Below are 16,664 nucleotides of genomic sequence, written 5' to 3'. Positions count from 1 at the left end.
AGCAGCAGGGCCGAGGTGCCACCTCCCCCCACCCCCTGCCCGTGCCCTCTGCCCTACACCTGTGGCCCTGGATCCCACTCCTCTTCTGTGGTTCCCATTCGCTTCCTCAGCTACCATACTGTCAGAGCACTTTCTTATGCGACCACAAATAAAAACTGGACAACCCTACCTTGGCCTTTCTGTGTTTGTGCCGTGTGGGGCTTTCCTGCACACAGGCTTGGGTCTAGGGTGGTGCTGCCTTCCTTACTGGGGTGCACAAGGTCTCCTCTAGAAGCACTGGTAAATGACACAAGCTTTCACCTCTTGTGTTTTTCTCTACAAAGAGGAAACAGTAAACACTACTAGGCCTTCTTCAAATCTGTTGCTGGGTTAAGATTTTCATATCCACCTATGTAATTGGATTATGCATCATTTGTGAAATGGTGCATGGCTTCTAAGGGGTCCATGTCTACATTTCCAGTTTTTGAATAGCTGGCGCAGCTGAGATATGGACGCTGTGGGCTTGGGGGCATCTGTGGGTACAGCATATTCAGTCCCTGTCTTGATTTTCCACTGCTGCTTCTAGAGTTAGCATGAAGAGTTCTGGATTTTATATATATATATGTATATATAATGGAGGAAAGTATGTGTTTCACAGGGAACCTTGCTGTGCAACATTTTTGGTCATTTGTGAAGAAATACAAAGTCCTTGAATAACAATTAGTTGACAGAAACCTCAGTGTAGCCCAGTAAGCTTGTCAGCTCCACTCTCCCTCTGTTCTAATCTCTGCCCTGCCCCGCTCAGGCTGGTATTAGTCAGGCATGCAGCTGCACAGAGCAGGGGTTGCGGTGGGCGGCTCTTTTCTTTCTAAGATCTCGCCTCCTCACTCACCATTTTTTCTAACCTGCTCTAGGGTCAGGCTTAGAGGAGAGGGATAGAATAGGACAGTGAGACTCCAGCGTGTGTGTGTGTGTGTGTGTGTGTGTGTGTATGTGTGTATGTACCTACATGTTGTGCCAACTACGTCTGTGTGTGTGTGTGTGTGTGTGTGTACATGTTATGCCAACTATCTCCCTGTCCCCATCTGGCCCCAGAAACAACTCCTTTGACTCTGGGCTGGCTATTGATGACCACTCCCACCTTCATGGGGGTCCTGTTACCTCTCCAAGTGGTCCTTTTGGGCACAGTTGTTTTCAACAACCTTAGGTTGGTTCCCTCGTGCAGGAGCCCTATCCAAGCTCCAGGACACACACAGTGTTGTCTGGAGTCAGTGGAAGGTGAACGTGCTCCCGTCACAGCTCCCCCGGCCCTGTATTTTATTGGCTCCTGCCAGTTTCTTTCTGTAGATTTCTCAAGTGTATGCAGCCACCAGTTCCCCCGTCCTTTGACTCTAGGGAATACGAATGGTTCTCTTGAAGTTCCCTCTCGAGCTTAGCTGAAGGCAGGAAAAAGTGAGGGTAGGTCCAGCAGGAACTCTGAAGTAAAACAGCCTGCCTGTCAGCTGCACCCACCTCCACTCTGTCACAGCCTAGAAGCGGGCGATGGGCTGACCCTGGCCAGCGCAGGTCTGCATCTGGGAGCATGAGCAGCGCAGATGGTCAGGCACCTGCTAGGACCTGGGGGTGCCTGGGCATTGTCGTGGACTTTGGAGCTTCAACCAAAGCCAAGGAACCATATAATCCATCCTGTCTCTTTTCAAAAGATCCTTAGGGCTGGGCACAGTGGCTCATGCCTGTAGTCCCAGCACTTTGGGAGGCTGAGGTGGGTAGATTGCTTGAGTCCAGTAGTTTGAGACCAGCCTGGGCAACAAAGCAAAACCCTGTCTCTACAAAAAATACAAAAATTAGCCAGATGTGGTGGCACGAGCCTGTGGTCACAGCTACTTGGGAGGCTAAGTTGGGAGGATCCCCTGAGCCTGGGGAGGTTGAGGCTGTGGTGAGCAGAGATTGTGCCACTGCACTCCAGCCTGGTTGACAGAGTGAGACCCTGTCTGTAAATAAATAAATAAATAGATGCTTAGCAGTTTTCCTTTTTACCTCTGTTTTCAGAGTCAATTGAGGATATAAAATTTGTGCAGAAGATTGGATAAGACTGGTTTAAATGTTTGAGCAATTAGTAGAAGTGAACAGAAAATTCCCAGGATGTAAACTCACGGTTGTCGTGTTGGTAGCGTATTCTAAGAGTGCAGCTTGAAGGTGCTTACGTTTTTCATGCTGGTAATCATTTACTTACCCTCTGATGCCGAACATTCTGTGTGAGTCAGGTCCTGTTCTTAGTACTACTCAAGCCATAGGCAGCAGGCTTGCCCTCAGGGAAGCTGCTGCTCCATTATCCGTAGCTTGTGGTTCCTAGTTTCTGCCTCCCTGCTTGGCAGCAGCCTTCTCTTTGCGTCCAGAACAGCCGCGTCTGGGGTGCCCTGTAGGTGAGGAACCTGCTTAGGAGGGAGGCCTGTGCTCACAGCTGCCTCCTTGCTTCCTGCCCCGTGTCCAGACCGAGCGTGTGCCACTGGACCTCAGTCCTCGCCTGGAGGAGACGCTGGACTTCGGCGAGGTGGAAGTGGAGCCCAGTGAGGTGGAAGACTTCGAGGCTCGTGGGAGCCGCTTCTCCAAGTCTGCTGATGAGAGACAGCGCATGCTGGTGCAGCGTAAGGATGAACTCCTCCAGCAAGCTCGCAAGTGAGTCGCTTCTCCAGACCACCTGGCATAATCCAGATCAAAAACTAGTGGCTGAAGGCCGTTGTCAGGCCCACGTCTTCTCTTTTTAAACAGATGCCAACAGTGAAACGGCATTACATGCCACCCCAAAACTCAGATTTCAAGCCTCTCTTGAAAAAACCAGAGCATCTGGTAACACTGGGCCCCACTGGTCTACCTCTGATGCTGGTACTGTCAGTCATCTCCCGTGGACCCCTTTGGCCACGCTTGCCGAGAGAGCACTTGTGTGCTAACCTGATCTAAGCCCTTTATATGAATTACTTTAACAGCTCTAAGAGGGAGCACTGTTAACCCATTCAGCTGACATACAGCTGAAGAAATGGAGGCTGGAGAGGTTAGCACTGGCCTGGCCCTGGCGTCTGTCTCCCAGGTCCTGCCTGTTGACTACTCTGCCTTTCAGCTGAGCATTGTACACATACTCGGCGCATCTGTGCGTCACACGCCCATGGTTGGTGGCAGCTACAGCCGGTGTGTCCTGTGGATAGAGGGGGTTTTGTTCCAGCTCTTAAGGACAGGGCCAGCACTGTGTTCCTCAAGTGGGTTTGGGCCCTGGCAGACCCTGTGATTGTGGGAGTTCTGTGCTGTGTCTGTGGGTGGAGGGGATGGGCAGGAAGAGACAGCACGGAACAGCACTGAAGGGTTCCTCCCTGGTGCAGAGAGAATTTGCGCCCATCTGTTGTGGGCTGGATGTCTTGGTCATTGGGTGGTGCTGAGTGACAGCTTCATGAAGGTGCCTGGACATGGGGAGATGTGAAATCAACCTTCTGGCTGTGTTCCACAGCTCCCCATCTCTCCTATGAGAGAGAAAAACTCTTCTGTTTTTTCTAGACGTTTCTTGAACAAAAGTTCTGAAGATGATGCGGCCTCAGAGAGCTTCCTCCCCTCGGAAGGTGCGTCCTCTGACCCCGTGACCCTGCGTCGAAGGATGCTGGCTGCCGCCGCGGAACGGAGGCTTCAGAAGCAGCAGACCTCCTAGCGCTCCCTTGCCTTCCTCAGCTGCCTCCTGCGCCCTGTGCCAGACTGACTGGAGGAGGCCTGTCCCAATTCTGCCCGCTCCATGGAAAAGCGGGCTTGACTGCATTGCCGCTGTATAAAGCATGTGGTCTTATAGTGTTTGGACAGCTGATAAATTTAATCCTTCTTTGTAATACTTTCTATGTGACATTTCTCTTCCCCTTAGAAACACTGCAAATTTTAACTGTAGGTATGATCTCTTCTGGTGTTGACTGGACTGCTTGGGGTGGGGGACGATCAGGAGGAAGTGAGCAGTCGCCTGCCTGCAGCAGGCAGCTTCTACTCCTGCCTCATGCGTACGTCCCACAAATGCAGGTGTCCTGAGCACCACATCCAGTGGGAAGAGTGTGGGGGAGGTGCACAGTGTGAGCCCGCCCCCACGTCGTGGGGTAACATCTGTTATCAAACTGCTGTCGTTGTTGTGGAAGCATGTAGACTGTGCCAGAGGCCAGACCCACGGGCTCATGCACCCCTGAGCCAGCAGGGCATCTTGGAAAAGGAACTCTTGGTTCGATACCTGGAGCAGAGGAGGGGAAAGTCCAGGGCTATAGGGTGTGATGAAGTCACCCCTTTCTGTCCCACTACATCTGGGACTGACTTTCCGAGCCTCCAGTCCAAAGCCGGCTTGATTTCCGTGAACTCTGGTGCTCCTGCATCTCATGAGTGTGCCCCATGGGTCCCCTCCCCTCTCAGCATTTCCTTGTCCCGTCTGGACCTGGGGAGTGGTTAGGCAGCAAGCTTTGGTTTATGGTTTTCATTCATTGGTGAAGTAAATTAGGCAGTGCTAAAGCCTGTGGGTTTGGTCCTTGAACAAGATATGGGCCTTGCAAGATGGGAGAGTAAACCTTGAAGGGCTTTATTAAAGAAATAAAAAAGAACTTTTGTATCTTTCATCCTGGGAGCACTGCGTTTTCCTAGCTGTGTTATTCCTGGTTTAATTCAGCAGAGAAGGTAAGGTGTGAACCTACCTGCCTTGGAGAGGGCCCAGGTCCCAAATCTCTTCAAATTCTTCACATGTTTAACTTTAAGGATTTGAACCATGAAGTCATAGGTTACAGACTTCAGTTTTATGCCCCATTGGATTACTTTTTTTTTTTTTTTTTTTTTTTACTCTTTGAAAGCTTTGTTTTGTGGTAGTCCTTTTGGGAAGAATCCAGTATTATCTACAATTATTGGCAAAGTTTAAATGTATTTTACACAACGGAAAGTTTTTAGAATGTTGAAAAGTAATTGAAAAAGGTGATAGGTAAATTTTTAGGCAAAGATAATTTATTTCAATAAATCTTTCAAAAGCCTTACCTTGAAATGCTGTTAGTAAATTTCTGTGATTTTTTTTTTTAATTTGTTTTGCTGAGAGCATAGCTATTTGTTTTTATTGTAAAACAATAATAATAATAAAAAGCAAACTCTACTGGTGTGTTGTGTGTGGCTGGAAGCTAAGGCATGTTTTTGTGTGGCTGGAAGCTAAGGCATCTTTTTCCAGAGGTGCCAACGTTAAACCCCATTTTGATTTGGATTTTGTGTATACTATTTTGGTTGGAGGGTTTTTTCCCATGTTTTTGAATTGGGAACTTTTGTTTTTCCTAGTAGTGTATTTGGGGAAGGCAGAACTACATTTTTCTTCCCCTTGTATTTATATCTTTTTTTTTTCAGGTAAGTGTGTAGCGAAAGATTATTTTACTGTCCTCGAATTACATTATACTTCACACGTTGCACCCATTGTAGGTGCCACTAATTCCACATGTTCACAGGTTTCTGATGTGTGAAAAGAGAAAATTATTTGGATCAATTTTAGAGGGTCTTGACACATTGCAAAACAGCCATATCACAGTGTTTAGAGCAGGAGCTTATTAAGTAGCTTAAAATGATGCAAGAAGTGAAGTTCTCAGTCCGCCCTTCCATTTTACACCTGGATACTTGAGGATTTCACCACTTCCTGGGGGCGTCCGGGACAGGTGCTGAGGGCAGTGGCAGTTATGCTGGGGGCTTCCCCTCCCAGGACCACTTTTGCTGCCCTGCCAGCTGCAGGGTCAGGCAGATGGTCCTCACGCCCAGCCCCTGGAGAAGCAGCACTCAGGGCTGTGGGTCCAGGTTTGTAAGCGCAGCAGAAGGAGCATCCGGGTGCTCTGGTGAATGGTGGTTGGGCTGCCCCTGGCCTCTGTGGGCTCTTTTGGAATGAGGCTGTGTTGCCCTCTCCATTTTCTTAGTGGCCCTGTTTTGACCTCCTAGGTTCTCCTCAGTTTTTGTTTTGTTTTGAATTTTGAGGCTCTTCTGTACCATAGAGGATGGTGGACCATGTGGCTGTTTCACTTGTATTGATGTGAATCCAGGTGCCCAGGCAGCCTCTTGGGCCTGATTTTCCACTTGGGCTAAGTAGACAATGTGTCCTTTTATCTGTAGCCAGCCAACTTGATCCTGTCTGTGGGGACTTTCAGTCCTGCTGGAGCCGGACACACATGGAAAAGGAAGCCATGGCCTTGCCGACAAGCCCTGGCAAGGAGCAGCGGCCGCCTGCCTGCCCTCGAAGGCCCTCCGTCATTTGGAGCCTCCATCTTGCAGGGCTGCTGCTCATCTGTTAGGTTAGACATGGTTCCAACCTTGGCTGCATGTTAGAATCACTTGTGGAGCTTTTAGATAGAGTCATTTACTGTAAACAACTGCAGTGAGCCGCCTCTGGCAGCCATCACACACGCAAGGTCAGGCTCTCACAGTGCGGGACAGAGCAGTCTCTGGGACCAAGGAGACCCAGTCATGAAATACAAAAGAGGGCAGAGTTGACTTGAGAGGTATCTGTCCACTTGCAACTCTTGGGGTTCCAGTTCTGTGGGGGAAAAACAGGTTTCTCCCCAAGAGAGGAGTCTGTGGTGCCTTTTCTATTTTCCTTAAGAGCTCTGAGTCATTAGAGGTCCCCTCTAGGTCTTTTCATGTGGTAGCCAAGATGGCAAAGAAGAAAGAGGGAAGAGGGGAAGTAAGCGGGAGGATGATTTTTAGGAACTGAAGTGCACAGAGGAAACAAGCACATCATTTTTTTTAAAGAGGGGGTTCCAGTCAACTAGAAAAAAAATTACCAAAAACAGGATCCCAAAAGAGAAAAAGCAGGAAGGCCTTACCAAGATAAACATATATCCTGAATATCAGTTTTTAATTAAGCTGACTTCTAACCGTAGAGCTCTTAAAATCCTTTGAAATCTCATATTACTCAATTTTAGCTGGGACAAACAGCTGATATTTCTGGCTTTTGAGTCGTTTTAACCAAAGATACTCTCCTAAGTGGCAAAGCCTTATCCCCAAACATCAAAAGTCACATGAATATCAAACCAAAGGAACTAATTCTCTGGGAATGGAATTGGCTGTAGCAGTGAAAGGACCACTTTTTTTTTTTTTTTTTTTTTTTTTTTAAATCTTGCCTGGGATCCGAAGCAGGCGGATTGAGCGTTTAAAGGATTTTAACTGGTTTCAGATCTGATCTGATCTCAGCCGGAATATTGCTCGGATCATTCTCTGGATGTTAGCATTCCAACATCAGTGTCGGTTATTAGTCCTGGTTTAGAAAAAAAAAAGTGTTGGATCTGCATTTTTATAATCTCGGTAGTTTTGTGTGCATTTCCCCCCTTTAGAGAATTACTCTTTTAATTACCTGTCTTATTGCCTTAAGCAACTGCCAGCTAGGCAACAAAAGTGCATTTTGGAGCCCCTCTTCATTGGGTGGTCTAACTGGGCAAAGAATGGTTCAGGAATCTGGCAGCCCCCAGAGCCAGTAGAGGTTCACAGCGACTCTGAGACTTTCTCAGTAGAGTTTCAGGGCAGAGATCAAAGACCTGGAGGGATTCCACAGGTGGTGATGATGGATACCTTTTGTTTACCTCCTGAATAGAGGCAATTTTCTCAGAATTTCTTTTAGAAGCTATTTAGGTGCCATTGGAAGTAAATCTCCTATTTGATTTGGTTCTAATTAGAACTAGCTTTTTACAATTGTGTGCACAGATAAACTAGGGGGGAAAAAGGATCTTTAAAAATATATATATAACAGATAGGTTCTGCCCCCACTCTCCTTGTTCCGATTTAATTGGCCTTTTTGCTGCATCCTTTCCAAAAAATGCTATGACCTCCCTTCTAAGAAAAATGAGGCAAATAAACTTCTGTTGGTTTTATTGCAAAACTCATTTGAAAGTTGGGAAGAACCCTATTAGAATATGGCTTGGTTTTCAGAAAAATTCAAATGTGCCATATATAGAAAATGTCATGGTTTCCTTCAGCCTTCCATGTGGATCTTGGTTTGTTACAAAGTCAAACTGTGGCCTGGATTGCAAACCTTCCCCTCAATGGAGAGGGTAGGTCATGTGCCCCTCTCTGCAGATAAGCTGGGGTTTGGGGAACCAGGGGGAAAGCAGAAGAGGTTTAAGGGGTGCCTGTATTGGTTGGGTATTTATCACAGTGCCTCTTGTTCTTCCATAGTCTCTGAAACAATATCCCCTGCCTCCACCCCCTTGATTCAAAAGACTGCTGGAACTTGCCCGAGAGAGGCCCTTCTGAGCCTCTGATTCCCATTTGTTGAGATGTGGAGAGGATTCCAGGTAACTGACCTCTTGGCGGCTCCCCCATCTCACTGAAGACAGCATGATACATGATGCTCTTGGCTGCTTGTACAGGAAGTGGCGTGTGGACATGATGCAAGGAGTTCAGTGGGCTGCCGTTGCCTCCAGGTCCCCATTGCAACCCATTTGCTAATTATTACAGCAAAAGCGGGCCAATGTAGGGGATGGGTGAGACCTGCAGTCTAGGGGAGGAACAGGGATCAGACTCCGTGTGCCCCACTGCACTGCTGGGTTACCTCCTGTGTGTTCGGCCTGCAGGGGGCTTCCTGGCATCCAGGTGCAGTCAGGGAGCAAATCGAAGGCAGCTTTCCTGGTCAGGCTGGGCCCAAGCTCGTCCTGGGCATGTGAGTGGCTGGGAACTCTTGGGTGCAGATGGGCTCAGGCAATTGGCCTCATTCTTGGGACGACCCATCCTCCCACTGTGGGGGAACCGCTGGCTACAGAAGAAAGAGGATCCTGCATGATAGGAGAGGGGGCTTGCCTGCCCTTCTTGCATTTCTTCCTTCCTAATCCCCACTTCCACCTCATTTCTCAAAAGCAAACAAAACCTACTGAGGGTGAGGAGGCACCGGGAGCCGGGAGGAGAGGGCATCGCAGGAGAAAGTGGCGGCTCCCCTGCCCTCATTCCCAGGCAGCACTGGGCAGTGGTCGCGTCAACTGTGCTCTGAGCTGGGGCTCCAGTGACGGCACTGAGGGGATGGGAAGGTCCTGTGGGGGACTCCTAACCACCGGCCTACCAGCGTGTGTAGCCGAGTCCCTCCTTCCCTCTCCTGCCAGAATGAAGCCCACCCCAAATAACCATCATTGGAAGGCACAGGGTGAGACTCAGGAGTACAGACAAACATTCTCTTTTATTGAGCTACACAGGAATTTTCCATTAGTCAGAGAAGTAGACTGGCAGTGTGTAAGATATCACAGAAACCTCACCGATTGGGAATAGAAAGGCTTACAAAGACCCGTGGGCTTTTTTTTCTTTTTTCCTTTTTTTTTTAAGTTTTTTTTTTTAATTTTTTGTGTGTTTTGTCTTTTTGCCTCCTCTTTATTTGAAATGGCTGTGACTGGTCTTCTTCAGCAAAGATTAAGTCTTAAAAGTGAAACCGTGAAGAGGTTTAGGGTTTGGGTATTAGTCAAAGTAGAAATGACATAGGATTGGTCATGAAAACGGCGGCTTTAATGTAAACACTACATTCCATCTTTTTAATTTTTTTTTTTTTCCATCTTGTGGTATTTAAAAATTTTTTTTTGTTCTTTTTGTCTGCAGCACAAACATCCCCACATGAGAGAGCGGACACAGGGCACCGAAACAAAGGCAGGGGTGGGGAGGGGCGCACACACGAAGGGAGGTGTCAGCCGGGACCGGAAATCCAACACGGCAAAGGAAAAAAAATACAACCCGTTTCCCAAAGACTAGGAAAACTGATCTGTGGGGTGGGGGGCTGGTAATACATAGTACTCTGCGGGACAAAAGTAAAAACAAAAACTGAAAAAAAAAAAAAAGGAACCAAAAAACCCCTACAAAGGCTATCCTTAGAAAGGGGGTCGGTGGGCAGATTGTTTTCTATGGGGCTGGATTTCCTTATACAATGGGTGTTCTTTTTGGCAGCTACTGGCCAGTGAGAGCTGTGCTTTTTCTATACGAACCTGGAGTGAGCGTGTGGCGGGAGTGGCTTAGGGCCGCCAGGTGGCGTCTGTGGTGTCTGGGCGGCCGGCAGGCAGCAGGGTTTGCAGTGGCCTGTGGCCTTCTGGAAAGCCCGGCCTGAGCACACTCCTCGGACCAGTGCACCGCACCGGAGCCCCAGGCGGCAGATGGGCCCTGCCCCCCAGCAGGAGCGCCAGGGGCTGCGCCGCGAGGTGGGACGGGGGCAGGCGTCGGTGCAGATGGGTATGTTTGTTTTGCAAGAAAAAGAAATATGGATGAAATGGTGAGTTTTCCTTTTTGTAAGCTACAAAGCACATGAGAAATGTTCTGTTTTTCCTTTCAAATTCTAAATGTGAAGACTCAACTAAAACCGGATTCTACAGCATTCTACAGAAATACACAGCCGTCAGTCACTCTGGGGTCGTAGGTTAGACAGGGGCTTGATACAGAAAGGCTGTGTGTCTTACAAAGGCCAAAAGGTCATGCTACCAGGAGATCAACGTCAACAGCAAAGAGTCCGTGAAGCAGTCTGTAGAGAGAGAGATAAGGGGTCCAGTCTGACCATTTTCTTTGATTTTAAAAACCAACCAACCAACCAAAAAACCCTAGAACATTTTGACTACTGCTGGGGTTGGGCGAGATGGGGCAGCAGCACGAGGGGTCAGGAACCCCATTGAAGCCCATCCCGGGCACCTGGGGAAGCCTGGCCCCCCCCCAAGACCCTGACTCGGGTCAGGCCCACAAGTCCGGCCCTCCCCGCCACGCCTGTTCCCCTCGCTCCCCACCTTCCCACATGCCCTCTTGGAGCGGGGCTGGTTTCAACTCTGCAGGTGAACTTGAGTCCCCTCCTGTCAGCTGCTTTTAGAAAGCAGACCAAGTCTCCCTGTTCTCTGATTCTTGCCTTCTTAACATGAATAAAGAAAACTCAGGAGACAGTGGATTGGTCGGAGCAATGATTCTTCTAAATTCCTGAAATTAACAACCACCACCACCCGAAAGAGAAGCATCCTTAAATTGTTCTGTTGTTGGGAGTGCAGAGTGAGGAGAGGCTTAGGGCTTCGGCCATTTCTGAAAGGGTCTGGAATTTGCCAAGAGCAGGACGGAACTGAGGGCGCAGAGGCTCTGAGGGCGCAACACAGAGAGCTGGCTGGGCCAAGGCCAGGGCTGTTCTGCCATTCACCTGTTCTCAGAAATGGGGCTGAGAGGAACACCCCGGGGCTATCCTCAAAAGGAGGGACTCCCAAACCAAGCTCCCATCTGGACATGTGTGAGTGTGTGTACACACACACACGTGCATGCTCACGTGCCGTCCCAGGAAAACCTCCATGAGCTATGGGATGGTGGTCAGTTCTGTCCGCAGCTCTTTCTAGTACAAACTAAAAAGATTTTTTAAATATATATTTGTATATATATATATATATATAAGGTTTTGTTATGCCTCTTTAAAGTTTATTTACCAACTTGCATTTGTTAGTGGTGTGTGTGTGTGTGTGTGTGTGTGTGTATGCGCGCGCACGCAAGCTGTTCTGTGGGTGCTGGAATCATTACCAAATAGGTTGCTATACAGGACAAGAGGTCAGTACAAGCCGCAGCCCCGGAGGTTGTTGGCAATGATGATGTCGGTGACGGCGTCGAACACCACCTGGATGTTATTCGTGTCTGTGGCACAAGTCATGTGACAATATATTTCTTTGTTGGGTGAGCGGTTTTTGCTTTCAAATTGTGCTTGGATGTAGGCGGCTGCGTCTTCATAGGTATTGGGGCCTGTAACAAGACACAGAAGAACGGGGAGAGGCCCTGATGAGCGCTGTGGGTGGACAGGGCTGGGGACATGAAGACAAGAAGTGGGTTGTGGCGTGTCCCAGGAAGTGGGATGAGACAGGAAGGGAGCAGTAGGAACTGCTGGGCAGTTCCAAGCCATAGTTGCATTTTAAATTAAAGAACTATTTTTTTGAGACAGAGTTTTGCTCTTATTGCCCAGGCTGGAGTGCAATGGCACGATCTCAGCTCACTGCAACCTCTGCCTCCCAGGTTCAAGCGATTCTCCTGCCTCAGCCTCCCGAGTAGCTGGTAATACAGGCGCGTGCCACCACGCCCAGCTAATTTTTGTATTTTTAGTAGAGACGGGGTTTCACCATGTTGGCCAGGTTGGTCTCGAACTCCTGACCTCAGGTGATCCACCTGCCTCGGCCTCCCAAAGTGCTGGGATTACAGACGTGAGCCACCACGCCTGGCCTTGCCATTACTTTTGATAGCAAAACTGCAATTACTTTTGCACCAACCATACACAGGCTGAGCATTTGCCTGGCTTTGGACTTTGCAAGATCTCTTACTGTTTTCACACCAGATCCACCCGGAAGCCCCGCCTGGGACAGCAGTGGCCACAGATGAACGCTTTTGCTTCCTAGATGAGCAAATTGAGGCACCGCCCCATGGTCTAAACCAATCCTGCTGATTCCAGTAAACCATGAAAACAAAGTCTGGAGAGGGGCCTGCCCAAGAGGGTGGTGGGCACTCAGAGGGACCTGCACTCCTTCCTCATTGGTTTCCTTTAAGAAGAGGCCACTTGGCAGGGCTGGCAGCATATCATTAGTAGTCGTGGTTCTTGAGCGAGTGGCCACGACATTGGGGCATTGATGTCCCCAAGGTGGGAAGTTTAAGGGGACATCAGCATGTATGATGCCAACTGGGGGCCCTCTGTCCCCACCAATTCCTTGGGTGTACAAGGGGCAAGGGGCAGGGGGTTGGGACAGCCTTGGGTGGGTTGTCATGGCTGAGACCAGCTCTGGGCAGCCCAGCAGGAGTGCCTGGACCCACAGCGCAAAGCCTCATCCTTGATCCACTGGTGCAGAGATGCCAGGCCCACAGCACAGCTGTTAAGGATTGGACAAAGCAGCCCGTGTGGACCCTGCCCAGGAGCTTCCTGTCTGGAGAGAGTCGAACTGGGCACAGCCCAGGGTGGAAGGTGGCCACAGGAAGCTGTCCAGGTGGGAGGAGCGCCTCGTGCCTTCGCTGTGTCTGCCGAGCCCAGCGTCCTCACACAGCCCTGCTGCCACCCAGCCACGCTGGCCCACACGTCCCTTAGACAGCCGGCCACCTCCCGTCCCACCCCTGCTGCTTGTTTTGTGCCCTCACAGGTTTGCACTCCATGGGGCCACTGCACTGGTGACCATCTGTCATCCATGATACCTGAATTCAAACTGGATTCCTCTGAAGGCCCTGGAGAACTTGTTTCTCAGGTTCCGACTGCCCTTCGCTGGGGCATCTAGTGCTTGCACTCCACAGCAGTGAGACTGGCCACTCCCAAGTCAGGCCCCAGTGGGACACTGGACAAGAAAGAGCCGTAGGGTTGGGCCTGTCTCTGAGGGTAGCCCTGGCCTGAGGGGGCCTACTGGACTCCATCGTTGTGGCTGGGAGAGGTCAGGAGTGGCTGCCAGAGTGGGCTACAGCCTGGCTCTGCCCAAGGGCCACCTGGGGCTGGCCTTTCAGGGCTTGTCCTGTGCCCTCCTGCCCTCACTCCATCCTGCAGAGGGCACCTTCTCCGTGGCCAGTTCCCCCTCCCCTAGTTTCCATCCTCTGAATGATACCAATGGCAACCACAGCCAGCGCTTCAGTAGACCTGGCACCAAGCAGCTGTCTTTCCAGTCACCCTTGGGGTGGGCATGATTACCCACTGTGTTGACCAGATTAGAATGAGGCACAGGTGACTGAGCAACTTGCTGAGCTGCAGGTGGTCTGGCTCCAGAGGCTACCTGGGCTCCCTGCCCTATTGGGACTTTGTTGGAGAGCCTCGAGTGCGGGGCACAGTTCCTGGCCCCACCTCCTGCTCTGCACCTTGGGAAGGGCAAGAACCTTGCAAATTCACATTAGCATGGACCATCAGTGAGGACACGGTTTGTGCTCAGAACAAGCTGACAGCCCTTCTTCACACACTGCTCCCAGCTGTGGGGAAGGGTGGGGAGACCAGCATCGACCTATGCTGGATGTAGGCACCCTGTGGCTGAGCTTGGGGACCCGTGTGGCCCTGAGACTGAGCCCATGCCCAAAGCCTTACTCCAGGGCTGTCAGAACATGGGTTCCTGGCCGAGCCAACCTGTGCCCTGACCTGGCGGATGACAGGACACCTCCTCCTCCATGGCAGGGTGCTGGCCCTGTGCACTCTGTAGTCTGCAGAGGCAACTCCTACCCCAGGGACCCCTAGAAGATTCCCAGCCCCTAGAGGGACCAGGGCTGGGCTCTGGCATCCCATCAGTGCTGCTTTTAGGCATTAGCAGCAGCCCAGAGTTGGCCCATTCCACGGAAGCCACCATCCCTCATCCATCCATTTGGAAAGAGCGTCATTGAGCCGGGTGGGGGGGAAGGTCTGTGACACATTCCCCTGAGAGCAAGAAGAAAGCCCCAGAGAAGGCAGAAGAAAGGGAGGCAGGGATACAGGAGGCTTGCAGATAGCTGGAGTGGTTGGATTTGGGGCAAAGACCAGGGACGAAGGAAGAAGGGGAGAGAGGAGGCGCAATGGGGCTGGGGTTGGGGAGGGAGGGCAGGCACGATGTGGGATGGGTGGAGTGCTCTGGCTGGGCGGCTGCACAGAGATGAAGCATGTTCCGGGCACCAAAGCAGGGAGCAGAGAAAGCAGGTGGGGCCAAGAGGCAGTCCAGGCCCTGTTCCCAGGCCACGTGTCCACTTTTCGGTTTCATGCAAAGGTGCTGTGGGGCTCTGGGCAGGGGTGAGGGGAGGCCACTGCTGAGATTACAAGAGGCTGCCCTGAGACCTCTTCTAGAGGGTGACCAGGAGGAAGGGGGAAGCCTGTGATCCTGTCCTGCCCCCTGCTCCCCACCACTCCTGAGTCACTTGTTCCTAACACATATATCTTAGGAGGGGCCATTTCCACCACGCTGAGGGCTATGTCCTGGGAAGCCCAAACCTGGTGGCACAGCACTGTTTTTCTTTTGCGCCCCACCAGACTCCTGCAATGGGTCCCGCTCGCCAGCTAACCCCAGCAGTGCTGGCCGAGCAGCCTGTTCTCTGAGCCATGGGTCCCTGTCAGGGGCAGGCTTCCCCCTGCACAGGACTGCCTGGCACCCACCTGTGTATTCAGGAAAGCAGATGGTCAAAGGTGACTTCTTGATCTTCTCGCCAAAGAGATCTTTCTTGTTGAGGAAGAGAATGATGGAGGTATCGATGAAGAACTTGTTGTTACAGATGGAGTCGAAGAGCATGAGAGACTCGTGCATGCGGTTCTGCGGCCGCAGGAAGGGAGGAGAGAGGACAGACAGCGGGAGGGAGACACAGAGACAGGGAAAGAGAAGGAGAGAATTAGGCTTGACAGAGAGGGACTGGGCTACTCGGCAGCTCCTCCGAGAGGCTGCCAGATGGAACCTGAGTCAGTTACACCTCACAGCACATCTCATTCCCTGCTTCCGGAGAACCCGTCATGTCGGGGCCAGAGGCAGAGACTGGACTGGACACCAGCCATGGCTCTCTGGGGAGGCTGAGGACAGGGTGACCCGGGCTCTCCCCACTGCAGAGTTCCCAGCTATGTGACGGTCTCCCAGCACACGTGTGTGTGGCTGTGTGCATGTGCCTGTGTGTGTGTGCATGCATCTGTTATGTGTGCTTGTGTGTGTTCGTGTGCATGTGTGCCTATGTGTGTGCACCTGTGTGTGCATGCCTGTGTGCATCCATGTGCTTGAGTGTGTGTGCGTGCCTGTGTGTGTGCCTGTGTGTGTGGGTGTTGGGGGAGTCTGGACTGGAGCCGGAGAGCTGGGCTTTGGCCCTTCCTGCCTAGACCTCTCCTCCTGGGCCCATCCTGGGTGGGGGGATGTTCTCTGGGAGTGGTGAGAGCCTCCGGGCCCTTCCTATGGTCTCAGGGGAAGGCATGCCAGGTCCTGCCAGCATCCTGGGGGCCACCACTCAGGGGAGAGGCTCCTGGCAGGGCCACCTCCAGGAGCACCTGGGGGACTGGCCACACCTCCTCTGGCTGGGTCCTACTCAGCTGCATCTGACACTGCATGATGTTCTAAGCAAGGCAGATGTGGAGGGCTGCCCTGCACACAGGAGCCTGTTTGGCAAATGGATGAACATGATGGGCGCCCCACAGATGCCGAATGGGGGCAGCCTCTTGCCCTGGGCAAAAACTCTGCTTTGGGGCGCTGAGCTCATTCACTTGGGCAGAGTCTGTCTCTCAGCAGCACAGAGGGCATCTTTCTCTGTGAACGAATCCATTTTTGCACAGGGAGTGGAAGGAAGGGACAGTTTGCCTTATTTCCCCCAAGAACCCTGTCCTAGCCCTGGGAACTTGCTCACTGTGAACCCAGCTCTCTGGATCTAAAGCCCAGAGGTGAACCAGGCTAAACTCTACCTCTGAAATAAGAAGAGTGACACAAGTAACAAGAAAAAGAAGACAGCTGGTGTAGATGCCACTGGGCATCTACGGGGAGATGACCTCCTCCCCCAGGGGTGAGCACACCGTGGGTGCTGAGGAATTGCTGGTCCCACTGCCACACTGCCCCCCTCTGAGCAGAAGGAGGGCAATGAAGATGAAGTGACCACACCAGTCACTGAGGCCCACACTGTGCCAGCGCTCTCCCTGCCCATGTCACTTAACCTCATCTGGCCTGAGGGGACACTGCGGTGACACAGCTGGGCCAGATCCAGAACTTATGCAATGGGTCTCTCCAGTCCATATCAGCAGGCTGTGGGGCTTTCGAGGAATCGATACTAAC

At 51.3% G+C, this 16,664-nt stretch overlaps 2 protein-coding genes across 9 annotated transcripts in view; one reads left to right on the top strand and one right to left on the bottom strand.

The window, feature by feature from the left end:
• Positions 1–5,119, top strand: part of AMFR (autocrine motility factor receptor) — a 63,751-nt gene extending 58,632 nt beyond the window's left edge. For 5 of the 6 annotated variants that reach the window (XM_016928540.4, XM_063796276.1, XM_063796279.1 and 2 more), the window contains 2 exons: positions 2,471–2,655; positions 3,523–5,119. In XM_016928540.4, the coding sequence (XP_016784029.1) occupies positions 2,471–2,655; positions 3,523–3,670 (333 nt within the window). In that variant the 3' untranslated portion in view covers positions 3,671–5,119. 6 annotated transcript variants of the gene reach the window in all.
• Positions 5,120–9,135: 4,016 nt separating this feature from the next.
• Positions 9,136–16,664, bottom strand: part of GNAO1 (G protein subunit alpha o1) — a 170,061-nt gene continuing 162,532 nt past the window's right edge. For 2 of the 3 annotated variants that reach the window (XM_063797137.1, XM_063797136.1), the window contains 3 exons: positions 15,026–15,179; positions 11,491–11,706; positions 9,453–10,471 (listed from right to left, as the gene is read on the bottom strand). In XM_063797137.1, coding sequence (XP_063653207.1) covers positions 11,519–11,706; positions 15,026–15,179 — 342 coding nt within the window. In that variant the 3' untranslated portion in view covers positions 9,453–10,471; positions 11,491–11,518. Of the gene's footprint in view, positions 10,472–11,490; positions 11,707–15,025; positions 15,180–16,664 lie in introns of all 3 variants that reach the window. The other variant, XM_510976.9, reaches the window with a different exon arrangement.

This window comes from Pan troglodytes, chromosome 18 (genome assembly GCF_028858775.2).
Source record: "Pan troglodytes isolate AG18354 chromosome 18, NHGRI_mPanTro3-v2.0_pri, whole genome shotgun sequence".
Lineage (NCBI taxonomy): Eukaryota > Metazoa > Chordata > Mammalia > Primates > Hominidae > Pan > Pan troglodytes.
Note: the sequence above shows the minus strand (reverse complement) of the source record. Positions and strands in the feature narration are given on the sequence as shown.